Here is a 26,242-nt window from a genome sequence, read left to right as displayed (position 1 = left end):
GATAGGCACAAACTTGACCTCTTTGATCATATAATTCATGTTAGATTGTGTCTAAATACTGACTTTTTATTCTTAAAAAGTAGATATTCTAGAGATTATTTTAATAGTTTTACAGTCTCTTATAACTCCTTATGTAGGAGTGGCTTTGTGTTGTGTAAAAATGTTGTGTTTTATTTCTAAAATATATGTAAAAATGCACAAAGATGAGACTTAAATAAAATATTTGAGTTGAGTTGAGTATGAAAACTTTCGAAAACGTCTTTAAATAAAAAAATTAAGTGTATGCTCACCTATGTGGTATTTTTTCAGTGGCGAGGGTATAAAAACATAAACAGACATGTAATATCTTATATTAGTTACGAAATCCTCGAATAATCATATACAAAAAACAATGGTCTCGTTAAGTTAGTTATAACCGAATTTTACCGGTATGTTGATTAATCCAAATTCCTACGCTAAAATCAAACTCAAGTTTGATACCCTGCAAATGCCTCGAGTCTTGAAATGCGAGAATTAAATGAAAAGAATACGCCTAAATTTTGACGTAAGTTGAAAATAAACAAGAACAGCATGGTAGGGTGGCGTTCAATAAACGCAACCCGACACGCCCCAGCAACAAGAATCAGCGGTAAACCTTTGTAAACTTCCATTTTTTTTTTTTTCGATATAGATACAAAGTCTTCATATACGGCTATAATTTCAGTTGTATGGTTTAACTAGTTTAAAGAAGCTCGCTCTTAAATGATGACAACGATACCAACCATGAGTCGTTCATACAATATGACCTGTTTCGGCAATCGGAAAACCTCGGGCGACTTCAAGAAGTCACCGAACTTGACGGAGATTGCCGAGTTGTTTCGATTGCTGTTCCAGTGTAACATTGATATATAATTAAAAGAACTTACAGAAAGATTGAATTCACGATTTGAAGGTTAGAATATCTAATTTGGCATCTTGCAACATATTCATTTACACCTACTTTCGATTTTGTCGTTACTATTCAACTCGAATCAGTGTTAACATGTTAACTTGTAATAAAGTTATTTCTGATCACTATGATGCTAGGGATAGACTTGAAATGAAGAAAAAAACATAATTTTTATCCTAAACCGAATGGCAAGTAATTATAGATTATGTTTAAACTTGAAATAAAGATAACAATGGCGTATCAAATGAAACATTCACATGTAAAAACATGTATATCATGTTACAACATAAAGAGTTTTCTTTATTGCGTAGTATTCTGTTTTACCACGCTTCATAATTTCATGTTATATATGTGTGTAGAGAAAGTGTAATGTTTTGTTATAAGTAATCAAGAGACCGGTGTAACACACACAAAAACGTTACATGTAATAGAAAGAGCACCGAAACACGAGGCTATCTGATTTGTACGAGGGGGCGTAGCCCCCGAGTATTAATCAGATTGCCGAGTGTTTTGGTGTTCTTTCTCTTTTGTATCATAGTCAAACATAAAAGCACGTTCCCTGTTGTCACAATATGAAACCCCGGCAAAAATGAACCAATGAACGAACATCTGAATGTGACATTTCTGTCGCTTTCCCTTTCTCTGCCGTCACAATATGTAAACCCCAGCAAAAATGATCCAATCAATGGGCAAGCTCTGGAGTGCGGGTAACTAATACCCGCACTCCAGTTACCGCGCTGTGCATGTATATGTATACGATTTAACCCTGACACATTTTCAACAGAAAGGTCTCCAAACTATGATACAATGGTAAAATATTGTCAAACAGTGGTATAATTGTTTGTAATTAGCCATTATTTTGTTTTTTTAACGTTTCGGAAAAAATTCACTATCTATAATCACTTGTACCAAATGTACTTGAATATTCGTATAAATCATTAAAAATGATATTCTGAATGATTTAACATTCAAATTCTCTGACATTCTGACAGAGCAACCATAGTTAGTTAATTAATTAATCTATATTTCAATTTATCTTTCTTCTCTGTAAAACCCAACGCGAGGACGGAGACATGGAATTTGACAGAATGGACAGACAAACAGACACTTATCGTTATCCAAATTGTTAGATCTCGGGCAGTTTTATAAATAAAGAAATTCCTTACATTTATGTTGTAGTTGTAGTTTTCTCTTGTTTTGTTCTCAATCAGCTGTCAATTATTATATATCTTCTTTTCTTCTAATTATATTTATATTCTGTAATTACTAAACTCTGAAATTTATTATTATACGGTATATTTTAATAATGATCATAACATAAAGCATAAAATTTTCGTTGATGATATGATGTTATATATTTTTCATGAAATATTCTTTTATTATAAAAAAAAATGTAGAATTTCATTGTGATGTTCAATATTTGTGTATGTAATGTTTTAGAGCGCTAAACGTATGTCGGGTGACATAAATTTTGGTCTCTTTTATAGTACTTCTCTCCACGTGTATGCAATTACATGTATAACGAAATATCAACGAGGTCTAATAAAAATTTTAGATTCAAAACAAACAAAAAACAGTCAATTTTTTATGATTTCGAAAATAATTTTGAAAAGTAAAAAAATAGCTTTTGATATTTTCAATATAAACCTTTAATAAAGTAAAATTATAACACTGTTAGACATTTCTTTCTTCAAAATAAACAAGATGACCAACACTGACGACAATCATAACATGTCCAAATAAGCAATTGATAAAGTCAACTGGTTCCTTTCGTAGCCGTATAAATCGCGTTACATAAGAAATATACATACAGAACGAGTCGACAAAATTGTCAACAAAAGTTATTTTTTTAATGAAGAGCATGTTGTATCTAAAGGTCAATTGTGAATCTAATCTAGTTTGGTATGTTTTAGTAGACATGTTTACAGTCAACATAAATTTTGAAAATTTCCAACAACGTACTTTTGAGTGTTTTAATGTTTTTTTAACAAGGACACCAGTCACATTTTTACATTTTACTGCTGAAATATGCTTGAATTTGTGCAAGGTAGTGCAAATGGATGATGCAGCCTGTTTAAGCCGGTAAGATGATGCACATGATCATCTGTTCATGAGCTTATCATAACGTATTTAACTTTTTCAGTTTTACCGTATTCAGCCGCGTTTATTTTATTTTTTAAGATGAAGGTGGCGCAATAAAAGATAACGAATACATTTGGGGAGCAATCGTTAAGAGATATATGTATCAAAGGACCTAAGTCAGAGGATGACTTAAAATATTTGCGTAGTGTTTCGGTTTCTTCTAAGGTAAGTACAATGAAACTACTGAAAATTGTTAAACCGTTTTTAGCTCGACTATTTGAAGAATATGAGAGCTATTGTAGTCGCCCCGGCGTCGGCGTCGGCGTCAGCGTCCGCGTCGGCATCTGCGTTGGTTAAAGTTTTTTGTAAAGTCAAATATCTCAATTATTGCTTGAGGTATTCAATTGAAACTTACAATACTTATTTATAGTAACAAGGTACATCAGATTGACAAGTTGGATAACTCTGCGTACAATATTGACAGAATTATGCCCCTTTTTAACTTAGAAATTTTGGTTAAAGTTTTTTTGTAAAGTCAAATATCTCAATTATTTCTTGAGATATTCAATTGAAACTTACAATACTTATTTATAGTAACAAGGTACATCAGATTGACAAGTTGGATAACTCTGCCTACAATATTGACAGAATTATGCCCCTTTTTAACTTAGAAATTTTGGTTAAAGTTTTTTTGTAAAGTCAAATATCTCAATTATTGCTTGAGATATTCAATTGAAATTTAAAATACTTTTTTATAGTAACAATGTACATCAGTTTGCAAAATTGCATAACTCTGCCTGCAATATTTGCAGAACTATTTGCCCCTTAAATTTGAAACTTAGAAAATTTTGGTTAAAGGTTAAAGGTCTTCAAAGATATTTACTTGAAACTTTACACATGTACTTAGGGTCATAATTTGAGGGTCATAATTGTATGTCACTGACCAAGTTCCATAACTCTATCCTGCATTAAGGCTGATTCATATCCCCTTTTCTACTTAGTCTCTTGGTTAATGTTTACATGCAAGTTTTACATATCTCAATAACTATTAAAGATATTTATTTAAAACTTCACATATGCATTTAGGGTCATAATTGTAGGTCACTGACAAAGATCCATAATTCTATCTTGCATTTAGGCTGATTTTTCTCCCCTTTTTCAACTTAGAAATTCATGGTAAAGTTTTGCTTGTAAGCTGTTATCTCTATAATTACTGAAGGGTTTGTCCCTTTTTTGGGACAATTATATGCATTCATAATAATAAAGCAGTGATTAACTTGATAAAACATCCTAATAACAAGCCCTTGTTCCTTTTCTGTCAATTTTATGTATTCATAGGTAATTAGTATTATTATACTCAATAAAACACCCTTGTGACATTACCTTCCGAATAGTCAAGCCAATACTGTATAATTAGACTGTCTCTAAGGCCTATAACATGAATTTATAATAAAAAAATGAGCCCTTTTGTGAACTTAGAAAATTTAACATTATCAAAGCTCTAAATTTTACGTTATCAAGGCTCTTTTACTATCAAGCACTTAGAATAGTCGAGCGTGCTGTCCTACCGACAGCTCTTGTTTATTTTAGCTTTTTCTATATTATTCCTGGTAAGCTAAAACCAGTGCTTCGATAATTTATATTGGCTTAATACTTTATACAGGTTCTTCTTTATTATTTAATAAACATACATCGTCGTATTTTGAAGGGTAACGTTTGTTATCAGGATAAGCCGTAAATTTGAACAAGAAGGACAATAAAACTAAAATGTATGAAATAATATATTTTTTTCAGTTTATGACTAAATAATAGAAATATTGCCTTTAAAATCAACAAATTTAAACAGATTGTTTTTGCTATGCACACTTACAGTAATTCATCCGCAGAAATAAAATTTGCAAAAAAAAATATATTCATTTATGTGTCAATACGACATTATTATTTGAAAAGAGCCGATTTTCTTTTCATAATGGTTTATTCAATTTCTATAATGTTTAAATTCTACCAAGTTGATACGATATATTCATTAAAATAACTTTTCAAGCTTCGTGTTTATTTCATTATTTACAGTTTGTGTAAGATGGCAGTTCAAACCATATCAAGATTAATACAAGAAAGTCAAGATGCCCTCGAGGTCAACGACTTTACACGTGCAAAGCAGACGGCATTTCAAGCTGTTGCGGATATCAACATCGAGAAATGTAAGTTTTTAACAGGCGTGCGGACGAATATAGACGAGCAACAATTTGGGGATTGGTATGGAGGATGTTCTTTTGTTATGCACAAGGTATGGTAGAAGTGCCTGTATAGCAATATTACTCTATATTAAATGCTAATAAACATATTTCATTTCATCAAGAAAATGACTTTATTCATTTTTTTTCTAATGCAAATACATTTTTTTAAATTCTTATGACTTAAACGCTTTGTATACTGTGCCGTTTATACCGTGAAGTACCGAAGCACGCACCACTCTTAATGGATTTCTACAGCGTAGATGGTTAACTACGTATATGCATAAAAGTTTTTTTATCTGGTTTGGTTCTTATGACATATTTCCTCATTAAACTGTCACTACTTAAAAAAAATAGCTCAAATTTAAACCATTATGAAAACTCGTATACTTAAACTACGGTTAAATATGTGGCGTGGCCGTCGATAACGATTGTAATTTTCCCGTAGTTGTTAGGTTTACTTATGAACTTGACGTCAAAAACAATTTAGGTGATTACAAATTCGTTATACAAGTACAGATGGGATAAACGGCAGAATATAGGTTTCCTTACATGAATAAAACTCTCGACTTCCGCCTCGGTCATATTTTTCTCATTACTCTTCTGTATATCCCGTCAGAAACTTATTTATTATAATAAATGATAATATATTTTTGAAGATATAAAGACCAGAGCATTTACTTTATTTCCATCCTCGGTAACCCAGGCTATTTACCGTATACATGTCCATGTATCGGTCAATACCCTGCACAAACTGACTGAAGATATTTCGTACTTATGAATTATTCATAAGCCTAATTCCGGTCGTTCGATTGGTTTCTTCATCAGCTGATGAAGCGCATTTGTCCAATAATACCTTTCATATCGTGCTAGCCAGCCTCTACAATATGGCGGTCCCCATTGTGTTAACGTTGACATTAGAAATTAATTTTGTTTCAAGACAAATATTTGAATATTTGTTGAAAGGTGAACATGTTTTCTTGTAAGCAGCAACAAATGCAAAGTTTAAACTTTTATCTGTATTGCAGATTGGGGAAAACTTCGAGGCAACAAGGTGTTTTTATACAGGTATTTTTACTTTTATTTAACAAAAAAGTTCTTAACATTTCTAAATCTATATCGTCAATTTCTATTATATATAAGGTACAGAAATGATAATGCCGAGGAATTTATACGACTTTCTAATCTTCAACAGTAGTCCTACAAAAGATATCAACTAAGTAATGGAGTGATCCGGTAACAACAATGAAGTTTAAAGACCAGTTGAACAAGTTTTAACTACCGTCATCTAATCTTTTATGTCATTTCAGTGTGTCCGCAACTGATGCACATCCTGACAGTTTTCTGCTAATATGATAGCAGCAGCTGAAGAACGTTTACAATTAATTCATAGATCATTTAATATCTTATCTTTGTCCATGAGCACTTAAAATATAGTTGTGTTATTTGAGACGGGTTATTTTCATATGCTTTTTCATGTTGTCATTTTTAACTGATTAGGTTTCTTGAAAATTTATATCCCTTATGTAAAATATTTATATAAGAATAATTTTCATTAAAATAATATTTGTCTTTAGAATCTTGTTTTCATAACAACAAACGATAGTATATCTTTTCATATTATTTTTATTTATTGTAGCGATTATTTTCGACTCGACTTGGAATATTCACAACCATAAAAAAGTATTTGACGTTCTTTGGAATTCCTTGGTTTTTTCTAGAAAAAAGTGTGATCTTTCAATGCAATACGAGGTTGGTTTATAAACAATATGTATCCATACATTGCATATTTTGCACTTATTGTTAGAAATTATCAATGTGATCCTACATGTATATCCGGCAAGCTTCATGTCATAATAATAGCAGGAAAAGAAAATTGCGCCTCTGCAATAAGGGTTAAACACATTTTGTAATACTTTAAAACTTTACCCTACAAAGACAGACTCTATGTAGATTTTATCTTTTCTTTTATATTTATTAATTATTATGTCGCTACACGCCCGAAAGAATTAAGTATTTACTTCAATAATTGATAGGTCTATAGTTAATCAGAGCCATCTGCATCACATCTATGTGAAGAGAATGATTCCGTGAAAATACAGCTTCACAATGATAAATACCGGATGCCTTGACCACAATAATTAATTATTGCTAAGGAAAGACAATATATTCGTCTACCAGTATGTACAAATGGAACTTTGACTTAATGAGCAATACACTTTCTTTATAGAAGGAACTGAGATGGCTTCTTGCAAAGATAGATGACCTTGCGAAACTTGCTGAGAGCCGTGGAAAATGTAATGTCTGTGTGACTATAGATGGTGATATCAAACAAATATTCTCGTACCTGATGCAATGTGGCATAGTGGAACATGAGCTGATTAAACAACCAGGACGTAGGGCTTCCTTATGGCGCTCTGCTCGATGCTTCCTGCGAATGGTAAATAATTTTTTTTAGGTTTTTAAATACAAAGTGGTGCTGCGTTTTAAAAAAGTGTTCTATAGTTAAGGGACGTTATGTTATTGAATGATTGAAAATAATTGCTCTAAATTAATGCAAATATTTGTGTTAAGGTCACCTTAGAACTAAGTAATCAATGGCAAACCTATGTGTCGATTGTCATTATTTAACAGAACTTTCTCCTCAGAAACTACAATGCGCAGAGTCTTAATGTTTAGAACTTATTACTGCCTAGTAGAGAAGCTATAAAATCATGCCTCTGGAATCAATATTGGATCTGTCCTGAAGTCTTTTTTTGTGTGATACTACAAAGTTTAAGCTTCATGTTTTCTATAACGTTTTGCCTTATGAAGCTCTACAAATGACAAACAACAATGTCCCTTTGGTCAATATGGGCTCCAAATTTAGGGTGACTTTTTTTATCTAGACCTAAATAGCCATATCTTAAAAATCTTTCCTCCGGAACTACTATGTCAAAACTATTTGGGATGCAACAATTTTTTTGAGGTTCTCAACAAAAGATTTAATAATCATGCCCTTGGGATCAAAATGAGTTTAACCCTTTAAGTTATTTCCTTTCAAATGCTTAAAACATATTATGATGCTCTTTTTAAGCTATCTCCGTAGATAATTTACCTATTAGGCACTCCTTTTGAATAAGCATAAAATATCAACTTTATTTAAGGGAATGCATGAAGATGCAAGGAAACTTTGCAGTACAAGTAAGTACGTGAGTTCAATCTAAGGGCAATCTTTATCTCAGTTTATTGCTTAAATCTAGTTTTTTCTCTAAAAAGCGGTTGTTTATCTACATTAGCACCCTTTTAAACTCTTCGTTTAGCACTATCATGTATCCATAGTTATATTATTTCTGAGTAATTATCGTGACTTTTAAAAGTGCTTACGTTTACATTATGACTGAAATACTGTTGGAAAAAGGCGTAAAATGAAACAAACAAACAAACAAAGTTTACATTAGTTATATTTTAATATTTCTATCCTTTAAATACTTTGTAATAAAACTATGTAACACTAAATGTTTTCTTCCTTTAAAAGTCTTCTTTACTATTCAAAAGCACTACATGTATATCAAAAATTTATCTTATCAGGCGAAAATGTAGAATAATTATGCTATATATCACTACATATTTTTAATTTTGGATATATAAAATCATTTGTTTAAGAAAATAATTTACTTTTAACAAAGCAATTCAATCATAAGAAGTATGTAGTAGTTACAATGATAAATTTATCGGAATATTCATTAAAATTGCATCCATACCGTTGTGGGTGGTGGGTTTAAACTGCGAGTTCTGACTTTGTTTATACCAATGAAGGTTCAGGTGGTTCTGTGACATTTTTAATGACTTATTAATATTATTTGGTATTGTTGAAGTAGTAAAACTGTTCATTTTGGCATTTTCTTTTCTTCTTTGAAATTTATAGATTGAGAATAAATCTATTTGTATGTGTTTGGTTAATTTTTAATTGACATTTAAAATGATGACAGTCACAAACAAATGTATTTATTAGATTAAAGATAGCAGATATGTTTGTATTTAAACTTTTTCACTGAAAAGATTACAGCATTTCAGCTACGGAAAAAGCAGATATAAACAATTAAGTGTTAACTGAAATAATGAACACAACATAGGCTATAGTTCTAGTATTAAAATGCTGTATTATGATTTTTTGTTTACGCTCTTAAAACTTAACTGTTGGGGACGAACGGCTGACATTGACCGATCCTAATAGTTCACTTGAAACTATTTGCTCAGGTGCACTATAAACACTATAAAGATATTTGAAAAATATGCAATTTTCCAAAAGTTTTATTGCATTTACCATAAGTAAAAGAGATAAATCAGGACAAAATGTTGTTGTTAAGACATATCACTTATAATGAACCAGCAACATTCGGTCTTTATGTATATATAACTATGGACAGCTGTATGGGACCTGTCGAGCCATTCAAGTAAAACAAGAGTTAAAATTCAATGCTGATCTCAATATGTATTCATTGTAAACAAAAAATAATACTGTGATTAATTTGAGCTGCTGCTTTTACAAATGCTAATATATAAGAAAATCAATACAAAAATGTGTTAGTCCAGAAAATTTTTCCTTAATATGAAAGCTCACATTCACTAATTTTAATTTAAAAGAATCTACTAAAAGTTAACTCGATTTCGGTTAAAATATTCTATAAATCTATTATCATCAATAGAAAAAAAGATATCAAAATCATTTATTAATAAATTGTATCCTCTATAGTTCTCCAACATGCATGTAACTATGATGACTCTGAGGCATTTGAGATTTGGGCTCGCTCATTCCATGACACCAACAATTTTGATATCGCTTTAGAGAAGTGCGACCTGGCTATTTACTACTGTAAAGTAAGTATTGATAATGCATTTGATTCAATTCTTAAAATTCATGCTTAAATTAAGTTCAGTGTAATTTTCGGGGTAAAAATGTAAACTATAAGCACCTAAATAGTGCTGATCGCTGAAAATCAAGATCCTTAATGATTTGATCATTAGTTTAATTGCAAAATATCTTTACAGGACAGGTTTTTTTAACTCACCAGACTATTTATAAATTTATTTATAAAGGAATCTTCTTGTTGAGAAAAACAATGCATATTGCCTTAAAATTGTGCATGTAGAATTGCTTAGTGACCCTTAACTAAAATTATATATTGTAAATACTGACCCCATGTGACGATTTAAATATATTTAGTTTGCCCTGTGAATTGCAAATTACCAATATTCCATAATACTCACCAAACATGCTGTAATATGAAGGAAATTGTAAATTGTAATTCATGTTATTGTGATTCTTAACTAATTTAGTCTGAATTTTGAAGCTATACTAATTTTAGGTAATCTTAATTAGATTTTATGGTAATGCACCGTTTGCAATAGTTTTGAACATCTATTATCTTTCCGGTAAAGGAACATGGCAACAAGCAACGTCTGGAAGCTTTAAGGTTAGATATACAAAAACAAATAGCTGCAAACGTTCAATCTGCTCATCATGGTGAGGTCAGTTTAATTGTAAGTACATTTTTATATGACTGAAATCATATGTTACTTAGCTTCTGTAAAATAATCAATTATACATCTGGTTTAATCTATGTTGATTTGTATTCCAGAAACCTTTAATAATCATGATAAGATAACTTAAGTCAAAAAGATGCCAGGTGAGATGTAAAATGTTAAGAGATAATTAACCTTTTAAGGTAAAAATAAAACCATAAAAAGAATTATTGATAAATCACCTTGTAAAATTAAACATGTTTATTTTGTTTTCACTTCACATTATATTCGTGAATTTTAGATATTTGTTTTGTGTCAATCGAGATATAATTCTGGTTATATGGCGGCACCTGACATGTGAATTTAATTTTGAATTTTAGAAAGCAATTTCATATTTGTAATTGTAGGAAACAAATTCTAATGAAGATTGTGATACGTTAAAAAAGGACAAGGATATAACTATTCAACATGGTATGCTCAATTAACCTGACACTATTTTTCAATTGCTTCGATAAGAATACTATAATGCCGATCAAGTTAAGTAAATAAATAAATGTCTTACCTTGAAATCAATCTAGTTTTTACAGTTTTACAATGAATTTTAAAACGGAATGTAAAGTTTGTGTATCTTATGAAAAAATACTACTTTATTTAGTTTTTAATATACCGGTATCAAATATTTAGCAAAATTCAGAACTGGGCATAGTTCTCAACTACCCAAATCCTCTTTAAATACGATTCTAAAGGAGGTACAAAAAATAAAAAGATAATAAAAACGGTCGATGCTAGAGCCTATACAAAACTTGTGTTCATGTTTAAGCTTTATAGACAGTCTGTAAAAAAATAATTCAGAGAACAAAACACTTCCAACATTTTCATATCCACAACAAATAACTAACTTTTAGTTCTTATTACGCTATTATACTGATTAAAATCTCCATTAATTCTATCAAAAACTTGTAGATTTATTCTTTAAAATTTTAAAGATCAAGCTGTTTTGGACGATGAGAAGCTTTCGAATCAGGGGGCAAAACAAACGTTTTGTGTCCAGCATACAGAGAATCCAGTTCTCTACCTGTATCGTTATTCCAAAACAGAAACATGCGATAAGTACCCGAATGTTCAAAGCTATCTTGAAAGATGGATTCCAGTTATCTTAATGGAAGCTGCAACAGGTGCTGTTCGTAACGATCAATCTTTTTGCATAAATGACGTAACAATTGAATTTCTTGACGACAGGAAAGGGAGGTTTTCACTTGATCTCGATAAATGTGAAGCCAATAATATCGAACTGTCAGAAGACTGTGATGGTATAAGCACAAGTAAATCAAAACGATCCTACGAATGGTTATGTTTGAAGGCAACATCACAAAATATAAAGGAATCAGCAACCTGCAAGAGAACACCTTCATTGAATGAATACGAAACCGAATGGATTGGCCATGCTAAAGTTATCAAAATTGTAAAACGAAAAGATCTGCAAAACGAGAAGGGTGGAATTATCATTACTTTTAAACTGCATGAAAAATCTGAAGTTCCTCCAGTTAATTTAGATGTGAATTTCTGTGTTGAAATATTAAAGAAATTGGAAATTGACAGGTATGTTTAGTTGATCAGTTATGAAAAACAAAGAATTATATTTACTAATACAAATTAAAACTCAACTAGAATCATATAATTGTGTATTGACTTTTAGACTTTGATAAAATAAGCATTACAAATTGATTGCAAATTATAATATAAGTAGGAAAAGCAACAGCTCTATCCCACAAATATTTTTTTACATTTGAACCTGTAAAATTATAAGCTTGTCTTGACTGTTAACATTTAATTGTATGTTACAGCATTTCAATTTACATTTGGTAAGTTTTCTTTTTTTATTTTAAGCGAAGCCAGCTTTTGTTTTAAAACTTTAACACGTCATGTTGCAATTCTCAAATATGTTTTAAGGAGAACTGAATGCTTCATTAGAGAACTTCCGTGCCAATGTGAGTCGTTGGCAGCCAAAATAGCTCTTAACATACGCATACCAGATCTTGGTAAGTTAATTACAACATTTCTTTCTTAAAAAACTTACTTTCCTTTGTTTACATCGTTACTCTTCAAACAACACACAAATATAACCGATCTCTGGAAAATGTTAGACATGAGACTTCAAAAGAAAAACAAAAAAATATATTTTTATCATGAATAAAAATTGGCACCGTCGCAAATATATTGAAAAGGGATAATTCTTGGAGCGATATAAGCAACAAAATAGATTGAAAAATTGTTGACACACCAAACCTTTGTTGCATATACATGTATAACAACTACATGGTAACGTTCTTATTGATTTAAATCGACATTTAACAGTTTTAAACCCTTTTCTTAAATATAATGATAACTTTAATTACACTTTATGCTTTATCTAAAAATTTAAAACATAACGAGACAAATTCATAAGAAAACGTTTCATGACCTGTAAAGGCAAACATTTGTTTGATTGGACATGATATAGTTACAATTTTACAAAAAATGTAAGATTTTACTATAAGGGTAAAAATAAATCGGAGGCAGTTCTTACCCATATATAAAGTGTATCATAGCACTAAAAACAAAAATGATTTGATTTAGATTAAAAGGTTCTACAGTTTAACACTTACCAAATATCGCTCAAACGCTTTATATCCCTCAATTATAAGCAGATAATTGATAAGTAGGCATACAATTCAAAGGAAAATTAAAATTGGTGATATAACTATTGTAAGGTCAACAGATGTTTAAAAAAAACTGTAAATTTTAACACAATAAATTGACCTTGTATTATGAACCCGATTATGTGAAATAATGTATCGTTTTTCAAGACTTCAATTTCAAACAATAATAATATGTTAGTGCATCACGTGCGCTTTTTGATTAACTAATCAATTTATATATTTTAATGGGAAATTTTTTATTTATCCATTTTCTATATTGAATAGCCTGAAATACAAACAAAATGACGACAGAATATTGCTTTATTGTCATAACATTCTACATACCTTTTAATGCATTAATACTATCCTGAATACCATTTAATGTTTAAGAGTATCTGTACAAAAAACAACAAGTTGTTTTTTTTAGCCATGTTGAATCTAATCTTAAATTTGCTTTAGTCTTATTAAGAATATACGGACAAAACATTATGATATATATTCATGGAAATAAACTTGCTCTATGCGCATCATTTTAAACTGTAATAAACTTCGTCAGTCAGCACCTGAAATATTAATAAAATTTTAGCACACAGTAGTTTGTCCGTTAGAAACTATATACATCAATTTACAAGCAAATAATTTTGATATTTGTATTAGAAACGGTTAAATGTGTATGACGTTTTAAATTCAGAAAATTAAAATGTAAGCATCTGAATTGCAGACAGAAGCCGTGCTCACATTGCAAGTCTAAGACATAATCAAGATTTGTATTTTAAAAATCTGGATGATCCTCAACAGAGAAAAACAGGTCTTCCACTTAATAATATAAAGCAACAAGAGGCAATTAATAAAGCACTTACGTCACGTTTTTCGTTGATTCAGGGACCACCAGGTATGTACGTAACATTATAATACGTAGAGTATTTGTCAGGATAAATAACAATTGCGGAATTGCCTAGGATCAGTTGTTGATTGTAGTTATATTTTTGATGAAGGTTAAGACTACTGTAAATGTTTTTTTCCTGTTTTTTTCTATATTACGTCCGTGAATGGACGTTAAATACTGTTGTTGTTTGTTATTTGGTTAAATTGTATTTGTTTTGTTTGTCCGTTACCGGTGTACTGGAAGGGACTATAGGTGATTCCTCTGTCTGTCTGTCTGTCTGTCTGTATGTCCAGTCGCCTTAAACGAAATATTGGACAATCTAATTGTTTACAGAACAATACATTTCATGCCATAAGAACAGAATAAGTTTGCTATTAATGATAGATGACAGTTAAAGAAGATATTCATGCTTGTATAAAGTCTCAATTACATGCATAAAAAGGTTCCATAAATATTTAGTTTTTGAGGGAAAAGGGAAGAAAATAAAAGGTCAAAGTTATGTGACATGACTTAAGAACCAAGCCTGCAACATTTTAAATTTTGCAATTTTGGGATTTATTTAAGAATTCTGTTTTTCTCTAAAAATTCGGGTATCTCAACGTGTAGGTATATTGAATTTTCAACAGACCAAACAGAAGCTTCATACAATTGCTTGACCAGTATATTCATTCGTCTTTCCAGGATATTGTTGTCACTTACTTCCTTTTATGACATTATTACAGAGCAAACATATTTATGTACTAGTACGTCCACATACTGTTCTCAGTATGAACAGCTGAGATGATTATTTGTACGACATATTCATATGATGGATTGATTTGTTGTATAAGCATCAAAATATATTTTCTAATCATCACAGGTACGGGGAAAATCTACACAGCCATCAAACTGGTGTATCTATTCGACAGAATCAATTTTCAGATGAGTAAAGAAGGTCATCCTAAGAAACAAGTTCTGTATTGCAGTCATTCGAATGAACTGACCGATTTAGTTGCATGTAATCTTTTTTAAGAATTAAATTCATTCTCTATCGAGTTTTTAGAGTCTGATTCTGTAAAAAATGCATTTAAATGCTAACAACTAAAATTACATCCGTATCTTATTAAAGGGACTAAGGTTTTTTTGACATGATGGGACTAAAAATATTTTTTCCAGATAAATGTACCATTTGATGTCGGTTTAGACCACTAATCTTTGCGCAACATTTCAGATTATTCGCGCACTTCGTTTTTGCAGAATAATTATTCAAATTGTAAAAAATGACCAAAAATGAAAAGCGTTTAAACACTTTTCAATCAAATCGGGCTATGAAAAGAATAAAAATACGATTAATCAAAGTATATTTCTTAACTATCTTTGCATAAATTTCTGTTAAAAGTGCCCCAGCTCATTTATTTAAGAAATTCAAATGATATGTATTAGGCTTTTAAACCTCAGTGGAGCCCCTTTAATACAAAATATGCATTTGCATAAATGTTTATAACAACAAAACGTAAAAAAATATGTTTTAAAAATTATGATCATTTATCCGAGTCATCTTTCGATCATGTGTCTGAATAGATTGTACTTTCTTTTCAGTTATCATGCTGACGCGAATGGGCAGTTGCAAACCAAATTTTATCCGTGTATATGACAGACAAATTGAGGAACTAGACTTCCCGATTCCCGGGAAAACTGTTCACTCTAGAAGTAGCACAAGAAGTGCAAGTGAAGATTTACGTTGTGTAGCTCTTCATCATCTCATTCGAGAGAAAGGCAAGAATTATGCTGAAGAAATATTGGCTAAAGATAAATTCTTCAAAGATAATAACTATAAGTATATTCCAAAGACTGTAAAAGAGTATGTCCATACAGTTAGGGAGGTGTCGATAGAAGAGATAAAAAAATATGATGTAATTCTTTGCACAACAAATGTGTGTATAAAACAGGAGGTTATTAAGACACTGGATGTTTACCAGGTAAGGATATTTATAGTAGATATAAACAAAATCATTGTACTTTGTCTTGCGAGCCTAAACAATGCAATGTGAACATGGACATGCAATTGCAAGCACATGCTTCTTATTGGCGTCCGCGCCGAAGCGCGGCGCCTATTATGGAATGAAATCGGATTTTGTGAAAGGGCGACAGCAACTTCTCGAGCCTTTTATAGTTGTTCATAATAAAAGCCGATCATTCCGATCGGTATGAGGGTGCTTGATTATTAATTAGTCGCGATATGTACAATGAATGGCGAACTGGAGAATTTTGCAATGCAAACATTTTCAAATGAAATAACCTTTTCCGTCAATAAATCGCGCTCTTCGGGGTATTTTTGTTTATCATTTTGTAGTACACAGTGGGTTATTGTGGTATGTTATTCCGAAAGCTGTAAATAGAATGATGAGTTGATGACCTAAATATTCCGAAAATCTATTTATAGAGGGATGTACTCCTATCGGTAATTCCCGGTCAGTTCCGGGATTTACTAGTGACCGGCGAATAGTACCACACGTTTATTGTCCGGTCTCTCCCGGTTTTGGAGAAGATGTTTGATTTCGTTACAGAACAGAACAAATATTTTCGGATAAATAAGCTTTTTTTCAAAATGAATGTTTGGTTACAATAATTAATAAACACAGATCAACTCTCAAATTTATTAGTCCCCTACCGGTTTACCGGAGGGGACTTTAGGTTTACCCTCCGTCCGTCTGTCCGTCTGTCTGTCCGTCTGTCCGTCCGTCTGTCCGTCCGTCAGTCCGTCCGTCCACAAAACTGGATCCCGCGATAACGCAAAAAGTACTGAAAATATTTTAATGAAACTTGATATATGGATAGATGGCAGTATGGAGATTATGCACGTCTTTTTCTTTTCTTCCTATGTTGAAAATTCTGGTTGCTATGGCAACAAATAGACTGAAAATATGGCAAATTTTACACATAACCTGGATCCCGCGATAACGCAAAAAGTACTGAAAATATTTTTATGAAACTTGATATATGGATAGATGGCAGTATGGAAATTATGCACGTCTTTTTTTTTCTTCTTATGTTGAAAATTCTGGTTGCTATGGCAACAAATAGACTGAAAATATGGCAAATTTTACACATAACCTGGATCCAGTGATAACACAAAAAGTACTGAAAATATGTTTATGAAACTTGACATATGGGTAGATGGCAGTATGGAAATTATGCACATCCTTTTCTTATCTTCCTGTGTTGAAAATTCTGGTTGCTATGGCAACAAATAGACTGAATTTCAATATTTCTGATTCTAGTTTTTAAGTTTTTTCACTAAAAGTTCTTTATTTCTTGAGGTATTTTCTTCAAACTTTAAATATAAGTTGCTTGTCATCAACCACATCATATGTGACAAGGTTTACAACTCTAGCACAAAATTTATCAGAATTACCTCCCTTGAACTTAAAATTTTCATGAAAAAAAACATTGTTTTTTTTTAATAACTTCTTTTTCTGAATGTATCTACTTCAAACTTCATATAAATGTTTCTTATTATCACTCAACATTTGTTAGTGCTCAATACTCTAGCAAGACTATTTCCAGAATTATGCTCCTTTTGAACTTAGACTTTTTTTTTTGAGAAATTGGTAATTTTTACTCCAACTTCTTCAATCATGATAGGATTTTAAAAATGTTATATTTTGATAACAGGGATGTTTAAAAAATAACTTTAGAGTGTCCTTCAGTCCGTCTGTCTGTACATAAAAACTGTTTCCTGTGATCACTTTTAAAGAACTTTTTCAACAAATTTACTTAAAATAGGAACATAAGTGAATGGCCAATGGCCCTTCAGAATGTTGCTTGGGCTCTTACCGGTAGGGGACTTATGGATTGCTTGCAATACTATGATAATTGCTTGTTGATTATTATTATACATACTCATACAATTCGAAAAAAAAACCAACAAAACAAATCGCATGTTTTATCTTATCTATATGAGATAAAAACAATAAATATGTACAATAATTGAGAAAAATGTACATTTTTATGGCATTAATATGACACTTTCAACTTTGAAACATTTTATTTAATTTGTTATTCGTGTTTAGTATAGATGCCGAGGAATTATTCAAAGTAACAAATCAGATTTTATGAATTATTCAATTGATTGATAATTTAAAAAAAATGATAAAGAAAAATACAAATGTACATGTATATGGTTTAAGAATAAACAATATTATATATTGAAAGATTAACCATGATTTACTGACTTTTTCCAGTTAAGTTTGGACTTATAATCGTAGGTCAATATGACAATTAAATTCTTAAAATAGTAGTAAACGTAAAAACTCAGTATTAAAATAGCGCATAAAACACAAAAAAAAAAAACAATATTCATAAAATCTGTATTTTTTTATTAAAATAGATATTACAATTATTGTATAATAAACAATTATGCTCAACATGATCAACATGGTAATATAACAAGTGTCATATTGTTACTAAGTGTGAACAGATACCTTAAGAGGGGGTCCTCGCTAATAGCGATAACATAATAAGGGACAATTACACAAGTATGGTGTTGATCATGCGTTACACATATGGATTATAAATGATTGTATACATGTATATCCGTTGCTATTAATAACCACGATCATAAAGAAATAACAAGTAATATTCTAATTTCTAGCATGCCAATCAAAGTTATAAATAATGAACAATGTCTTTCGTCCGTTCATTCATAAGTGATATACAATTCTGGTAAAAACCAATGAACCATTGAAAAGTATATAAGAATATCTTGTCATCATATATCTACTAGTTCATCTGCACCTGCTGCTTGGACGCCCTTTGATGCTTTGCATCAATGCTTTTCTTGTTATCACTGTAACTCTTTGGGAGCCTGTAACCTTTCCTGCGATAACAGGAAATAGACATGGTTATATACTGCGCTGTTATTTGTTTGCTTTCTTCGTAATGTGAACAATAATAATGATAGTGAATATCCATTTAAATACAATTATCTTTCTACTTCTTTTTCTTTTTCTCAATATCTGAGAAACGATTTTTATATAAGATATGAGAATTGTTGTATAAAAACACATGCACATTATTCTCAATTTATCCGAAAAAGTTTTCTTATTTACAAAAAGAAAAGAAAATTATAAGCATCTACATTTTCTTCTAAATGATTCATCAATAAAAAAGTTATAAGGTGTAAGTTTTAATTTAACATGACATTTATAAATTTCCACATTCTTATCTTTACCTTTTTTACTTTAGATTATAATTGACGATGCCGCAATGTGTACAGAACCACAGGCACTTGCTACAATCATTGCAACTAAGGCTGAGCATGTTGTTCTCATAGGTGATCATAAGCAATTAAGGCCAGTGGTAAAGTGCAGAGAAGCAGCTCTCCTTGGTTTGGAAAAGTCACTGTTTGAAAGATATGCAACGACAGAATCTTCTAAAAATGTTCCGTTTACTCGACTATCAGACCAATACAGGATGGTACTGACATTTGTAAAACCATTATGTAATTTTATGTTAATTCATATTTAAACACACGTAATTGATTCACCGCTAAAATGACTCTATTTATATCTTTACATGTGAAGATAATAACTAAATTAGATATTCTGTTTGTCGTTTTCACCGTTGTAAATTGTAAAATATAAACAATAAGAAGAAAGTATTCACAGCACACGCTTTAATAAGAGAAATGACATAAAAGACTTTCCGCGACTTGTATCAAGTCAAACCGACCTTTTCATTGCCGTCTGTTGACTCTCCCTTTGTCTTGAAAAAGTCACTTTAACGACAAATTCTTCTAAAACCGTGCAGTTTCTTTGGCTTGTAGGCAATACAGACTTGTATATCAAATTACCCAGAAAGAAGGTGCGTTTTATTTAGCAATATTTTTACCAAATCAATGAATGTCGCTATTCACGTACAGCGTTGGCTGATGCATTCTAATTTGTTTTCAAAAAGTTTTGTTTAAGGGGGAGAAAATTAACGAGTTATTTTTTATCATGTTGTATATTTGATATGTTTTTTATTTTCAGAACCCTGAAATTTGCAGATTGCCTTCAAAACACTTTTATGAATCAGCACTAAGAACGATGCGAGGAACCTGGGGAGAAGATAGTCTACACATATGGCCAAAGGATGCAAAAGGAAATACTTATCCGCATGTACTTATTCATATTGAGGGAGGGGAGCACATGGTAACTTTGTCCATTATTGGGAATGTGCAATCATGGAGAAATGATGCTGAAATCAATCACGTGGTAATATATCAGTATTATACTTTGGAAGATAGTTATAGAATATGATAAAAGAAAATCGCTTATATTTCATGTCACACAAAAAGTACTGGTGACTTGCAGAATACATTCAGTTTTGTCCGGAGTTGATCTTCTACATACGTGTTGGTATTAGAATGTTATTTGACACAAACGAACACCACTATGAGACGTTCTGTAAGGTCAATTTGACACTTAAAACGATTGCCTTGATCGTTTTGCATGCAAGATACTTCTAATATTTCAAGATATTAACTTGGCGCAAATGTTCAACATTGTAAGGCAATGTGTCAGTTGCGAAATTCAAGTCCTTAAAAACAAAGTCAATGCCACACTTGAACGTCAAAAGGCAGATAAATAAAATGAAAATGTTTATTTGAACAACTTGTTTGTATTGAGTAAAAGGGCCTTAATTTTAAAGTGTGTATAGCCAAAATAATCTAGATCAATATATTTAAGGCTAAGTCACTAAAGATGATTTCAAGGCAACATTCAATTTATATCTTTTATACACGAATTTTAACATTACTGGACTCAAATGTTTACCACCATCAAACGTTTTGTCGGGTGAATGAAACAGTTCTCTAGATCAAATATCAGGGTAAAATTTAGAGGTGAAAAAACACTTGTTAACAATTGCGAGGCGGTGCCGCGTAAAGGAAACAGGCTTCTGCAGTTAAGTATAAAAAATGACTGAGTATACAACATATAGTTTCTGCATGCATGCATGGATTATAGAATTACATGACACAGATGTTTACCACCATGAGACATAAGGAAGGAATGTTCACAAGCATAAGACTTGGTGTTTTAGCATAATTCAAGTCAATATTATATATGTAATGTCAATGTCACCAGCCGTGACTGTCTGCGGGGAGTTTGTGTAAACTATATCTTTTACAGAGGTGTCTTATTTATTTTACTTTTGACAAACATGTTAACCATCATGTGTATTAGTGTTGGACACAAATTGCATGTCGCTATATCAAAGGTCAGGTAGAGGTGTGAGGAAAACAAATGCACATGATTAAGTTACTACATACATTAAGGTATTGTAAGGATTGGGAGACATCGTGTTGGATTAAACATTTATTTTCCTTTTGCCAATGCCATTGTCACAGATAGAGTTCAATTTAGGGGAGGGGAAAATGGAACTGTGAGTATTGATCATTTAAACGTTATGAATTTTGGATTTAATATTATGAGACTGAGCAGTAGTGGCGAGCATATTTTTGTCTTGTTTCAGATTGCCACTTTCTTATATTTGACTAAAGAAGTTCCAAATGAAACAGTTCAGATCTTGACGCAGTATGATGCGCAATGTTCTGAGATAAAAAGAAGGCTTGAAGGAAATGGTATTACAACAGCAAATGACATTGTAAGCACAGTCAATTCAAGTCAAGGTGTGTTTATAAAAGTATTATTTAACTGAATTACTCAGACAAAAGAATACTGTTATTCACTCATCACTTCATATTCATTCATGTATTTTATTGTTTTTTAAGTGCAATTATTTCGGTTCTTTTGAGAGAAAAAAAAAAGATTTCTGTAACTCGCTGTTCAAAAATTTGTCTTAAAATGTTTACATCATTGATAGGTCATCGGTCCTCTTAATGTTTGTGTTTCTTTTAAATGCCATCAAATATTTTGATTTAATTGTTGGTTTTGATTTTTGTATATATATTGTTCAATTTATTATAGCCAGATTGCGTGGAACGATTAATAAGCTACATAATTGCTATTATAACTTATAATAATGAGTCTACTAAACGTGTAGTGTCATATATTTAATCAAAGACTTCGATGACGTTTTTTACAGAATGCGAATGTAGCTATGTGATATTTAGCACTGTACGGTCATTACCGGAATGTAAAATAATCAATAATCCTACTCCTGAATGGTGCCAGCGTAACTTGGGGTTAATCAACGACATGAATCAGGTCAACGTGGCCCTAACTAGAGCTCGGAAGGGACTCATCATCATAGGTAGATATTGTGTTCAAAATGTATTGCTTGTTTTGTATTATAGATGCAAGTTTTGGTCAAGATAATAAATCATTCCTCAAAACATTAATTGATATTCATGGAGTTGACAAGAACATCATTATAATAGACGGTTAATGCAATAATATCTTCAGATACACGGGGCGAATTTAAAGCCCATGCCCGCAGGGTGAGGGATAACTGTGTCAGAGAGCATAAGCGCTATTCTTGCATAAAACTTTACTTGTGATTTTGCGTTACGTTATCTGTTTTTAATGTTTCGAAACTAATTACGTCATGCTCTTTTTTACGTGGTAATGCTCTTTTTTACGTGGTAGTGCGTTACAATATGACAGTTATGTTTTGATAATGAAATTATCGGGCCGTCATTGCAAAAAACTATGTTACATGGCGCCCTAAGTCACGCATTTTCAAAACGTGCGGCAACTTCGCGAGCTCGCATGATTTTATCCGTAATCCATGTTTTCATCTTGCATATATACGTGCACAGATTTTATACTTGGCTTTCTGTTTACCTTTACCAAATAACAGGAAACTTGCAGTTTTCAAACTTAACTAAAATGAGTGCAAATATTTAACAAACTAAAACTGTTAACATTCCGCTGACCTTAATTTTATCAAATAGGCAAAAAACTGTGTCTTTAAATCTGTTTCGCACTTTACAAGGAGGATTTGAGAAACATAGCATTGAAACATGTAGATGAAAGATATAATTATTCAAGATATTGTTGAAAATGCGATTATTTCTAGAAGCATATTTTTGCTATATTAATGTAATAAGATGTTACGTTTGTTCTCCACAAACATGTACGATAATCGGTAAAGTTGAGGGTTACACAGACAATTATTGTCAATAATTATAATCACAGTCACATTTATCTTTGACTTTTTGTCCCAAGATGACATAAAGGTCATATTTTCTATATACTAGTATCCATCAGTTACATGAAACTTGAAGATTTTGAAGATAGAAATATGTACCCAAAGTTATGGTGATCTTGTGATCTATGGTGAGCATGTCACTAGAAAAATTAAGTTTATGACGTAAAGTCAATATGGTCAACAATTGTATACTGTTTTAATTCAAACAATTTCCAAATTCAAGATCATTTCGACAATAAAGAATCTACGAAACAAAATGATGACCTACTTCACAAGAGCGGTCATCGTAGTATCTCAGAAAATTGGAAACAGAATAATAACAAAGTCAAAAGATATAGATAAAACATAAAAAGAACAATTCATGATTTACAAGAAAAACTATTTTCTTATTAAACGTTGACAGGTAACAGAAATTTACTCGCATGTGACTGCACATGGAAAAAGTTGATACAACATTACGAAGTACGAGGGTGTATAAAGACTCCCGAAGAGTTCCCGCCGCAAAATATAAGAAGGAGTCGACGGGAAATAATGAGAGAAGCCATTTTGAAAAGCCATCAAAGATACGACAAGTAGGTTTCTTTGTTTTGTTGTTGTTGTTCCGTCACACATAAACTGTAAATGTCATATGGCGATTTTCCATCTTTGCTGATGGAGGAAGACCTCATGTGTCCCCTCGGTTATATTTTAAGGCAAAAGCGGGCACCTGAGTAAGAACCACTTACCTTATGTAAGATAGCTGGATAACTTCCTCAATGAATCTTGGCATACTCGTAATATAAGTTTGTTATTTTTCGGTGATTATATAGTTATAAATATTGCTTCTTTAACATAAAAATTGTCCAGTTCTTTTTATTTGACAACACTTTAATTCTGTTGAATAATTAAACCATTTATTGTTAAACTGATAATGGTCGATAATTTGTCTTATTATTTCAGGAAGAAATAGATCCGTAGAATGCATACAGTTGGCAAAGACAATCCTTAATTGTGAAATCATTGCATTGGTGTATTGCATTGTATCATCGTGTCATATAGAAATATGTTTATTTTATGCCGAATGTTGTGTTTTAACAGTTTAAATATACATTTACGTGCAATATTATACTTATAACATGTAGCTTTAAAGTGGTATTTATAATATGGTCGTACATTTTATAACCGAGAGGTCTATGTCGCCAATTATATTTTAACATTATAATCGAGAGTTATTTGTCTATGTCGCCAATTAGTAGTACATCTTTTGGAAAAATGTCAAATTCATAAAAAATATTGCCGTTTCCTAAATTCATCAATGCATTTTAAAATATTGCTATGAATTGAAGAGGAAGGGTCATGATTAAGTGTAGTATATGCTTTGGATTATTAAGTTGTTGTTTAATCACCACTGCAATTTACTCTTCCTTGTTCATTATTAAGCCTTTTTATCACTAATATTCTTTCATCGCTGGATAAACTTTCAAAATGAATAGAGTTCAGGTTTTGAAATCTTCGTGTTATTCATCCGTTTTGGTTCAATCTTCGAATCTCTTGATTCACAGCTTCTATGTAAAAATCCAAGAAGGTATCATCCGGCAGGTGGCGTGAAAGAAGATTATTTCTCATTGAAAAAATATGATGCATATGAGTTATAGTTGTGATTATTGTAGAAATTCTTTTTAAACAATAATAATGGCACACTATGTAGCATTCGTTTTTGTTATTTGTTCACGATTAAACTAATTAAAGTTTGTTTACCAATTTATTTCATTGATTCACTTTACCTTATATCTCATGAACTTGACAAAGTAGAATGCAATTTATTACAACAAAATGTTATGTGTATTTATTTCTACTTTTATTTCTATTCATGATTATTAGTTTTAGTTTTTCTATTTAAACAATAGTATTTTATATTCATCCAGTTTCAAATGATACTCAAAAATAATTCTCGAATTTGATAAATTTACTGTTGTTATTGTTATTGCCAATCCTAAACGTTCAATAAATATTTACTTCTTCGTTTTATTATATACTTTTGCTTGGTGTTTTATTATTTAGTACACAACTTTGTTGTTCCTTTTTTGTTCTTTGACAGTCCACTTGTATATATATCCGCACGAATTCTGTCAGTCCGTTTTCATACAGATTTTGAGCATTTTTCAATTAACAGAAGACATTGTTCACTATATATTCCAATAAAAGGCAGAAAAACAGAACCATTATTAGGTCAGAAATATTTAAATCATAAAACCCTGACCATATGCGCCAGGACACTTGATGACACAGCTTCTGTAATAGTTCGGACAAAATCCCTTGCAAAATGTACGAGATACGCACGGTAGCAATTGTTTACGCAAGCCACCTATCCACCCGCCTGCCGACATAATTTGATATGAAACCACAAAATTTTGCTGTACAAATTTATTTGAGAAATCTCATTCCTTACTCTAATTATTGACCGGAATTCATATTTCTATTTTGGTAAAAGGGATCCAGAGCAATACCCAGCGAATCTTCACATAAATAAGCTTGCTATAAGTCTGCTTGAAATGTCTCGTTTTTAACTATAGTTATCGACCAGAAAACAGATTTTAATTTTTAGTAACAGTGACCTTGAACTTGACCATAGGGGTCCAAAAGCAATCCAAAGCAAGGTTTTTACATATAAAGCTTGTTATACACCAAATTAATTGAAATATATGTATCTCATTCCTTACTCTAGTTATGGACTGGAAACAGGTTTTCTATTTTTAGAACCAGTCTCATTTACCTTGACTTTACGGGACAGAAAAGCAAGCAGAAGAGCTGG

At 31.3% G+C, this 26,242-nt stretch overlaps 1 protein-coding gene across 4 annotated transcripts; it reads left to right on the top strand.

Moving 5' to 3' along the window:
* The first annotated feature begins 818 nt into the window (after positions 1–818).
* On the top strand, positions 819–24,950 carry LOC132760125 (helicase with zinc finger domain 2-like). Of its 4 annotated transcripts, none has more exons than XM_060752030.1 (21): positions 819–931; positions 3,110–3,235; positions 5,081–5,297; positions 6,273–6,312; positions 6,884–6,996; positions 7,475–7,684; positions 8,391–8,427; positions 9,980–10,104; positions 10,666–10,755; positions 11,157–11,220; positions 11,736–12,348; positions 12,700–12,788; positions 14,149–14,319; positions 15,173–15,310; positions 15,892–16,271; positions 19,540–19,770; positions 20,325–20,549; positions 21,811–21,967; positions 22,384–22,551; positions 23,855–24,023; positions 24,391–24,950. In XM_060752030.1, the coding sequence occupies exons 3-21, from the start codon at positions 5,091–5,093 to the stop codon at positions 24,398–24,400; spliced, it is 3,237 nt and encodes a 1,078-aa protein (XP_060608013.1). In that variant the 5' UTR covers positions 819–931; positions 3,110–3,235; positions 5,081–5,090; the 3' UTR covers positions 24,401–24,950. The 4 variants fall into 4 exon arrangements, with proteins under 4 accessions (XP_060608013.1, XP_060608011.1, XP_060608012.1 ...); XM_060752028.1 differs by having other exon boundaries at positions 10,666–10,767; XM_060752029.1 differs by lacking the exon at positions 3,110–3,235 and having other exon boundaries at positions 829–931; positions 10,666–10,767.
* Positions 24,951–26,242: the final 1,292 nt, after the last annotated feature.

The sequence above is a fragment of the Ruditapes philippinarum genome, unplaced genomic scaffold, assembly GCF_026571515.1.
Source record: "Ruditapes philippinarum isolate M1 unplaced genomic scaffold, ASM2657151v2 ctg3111_1_1_1_1, whole genome shotgun sequence".
Lineage (NCBI taxonomy): Eukaryota > Metazoa > Mollusca > Bivalvia > Venerida > Veneridae > Ruditapes > Ruditapes philippinarum.
Note: the sequence above shows the minus strand (reverse complement) of the source record. Positions and strands in the feature narration are given on the sequence as shown.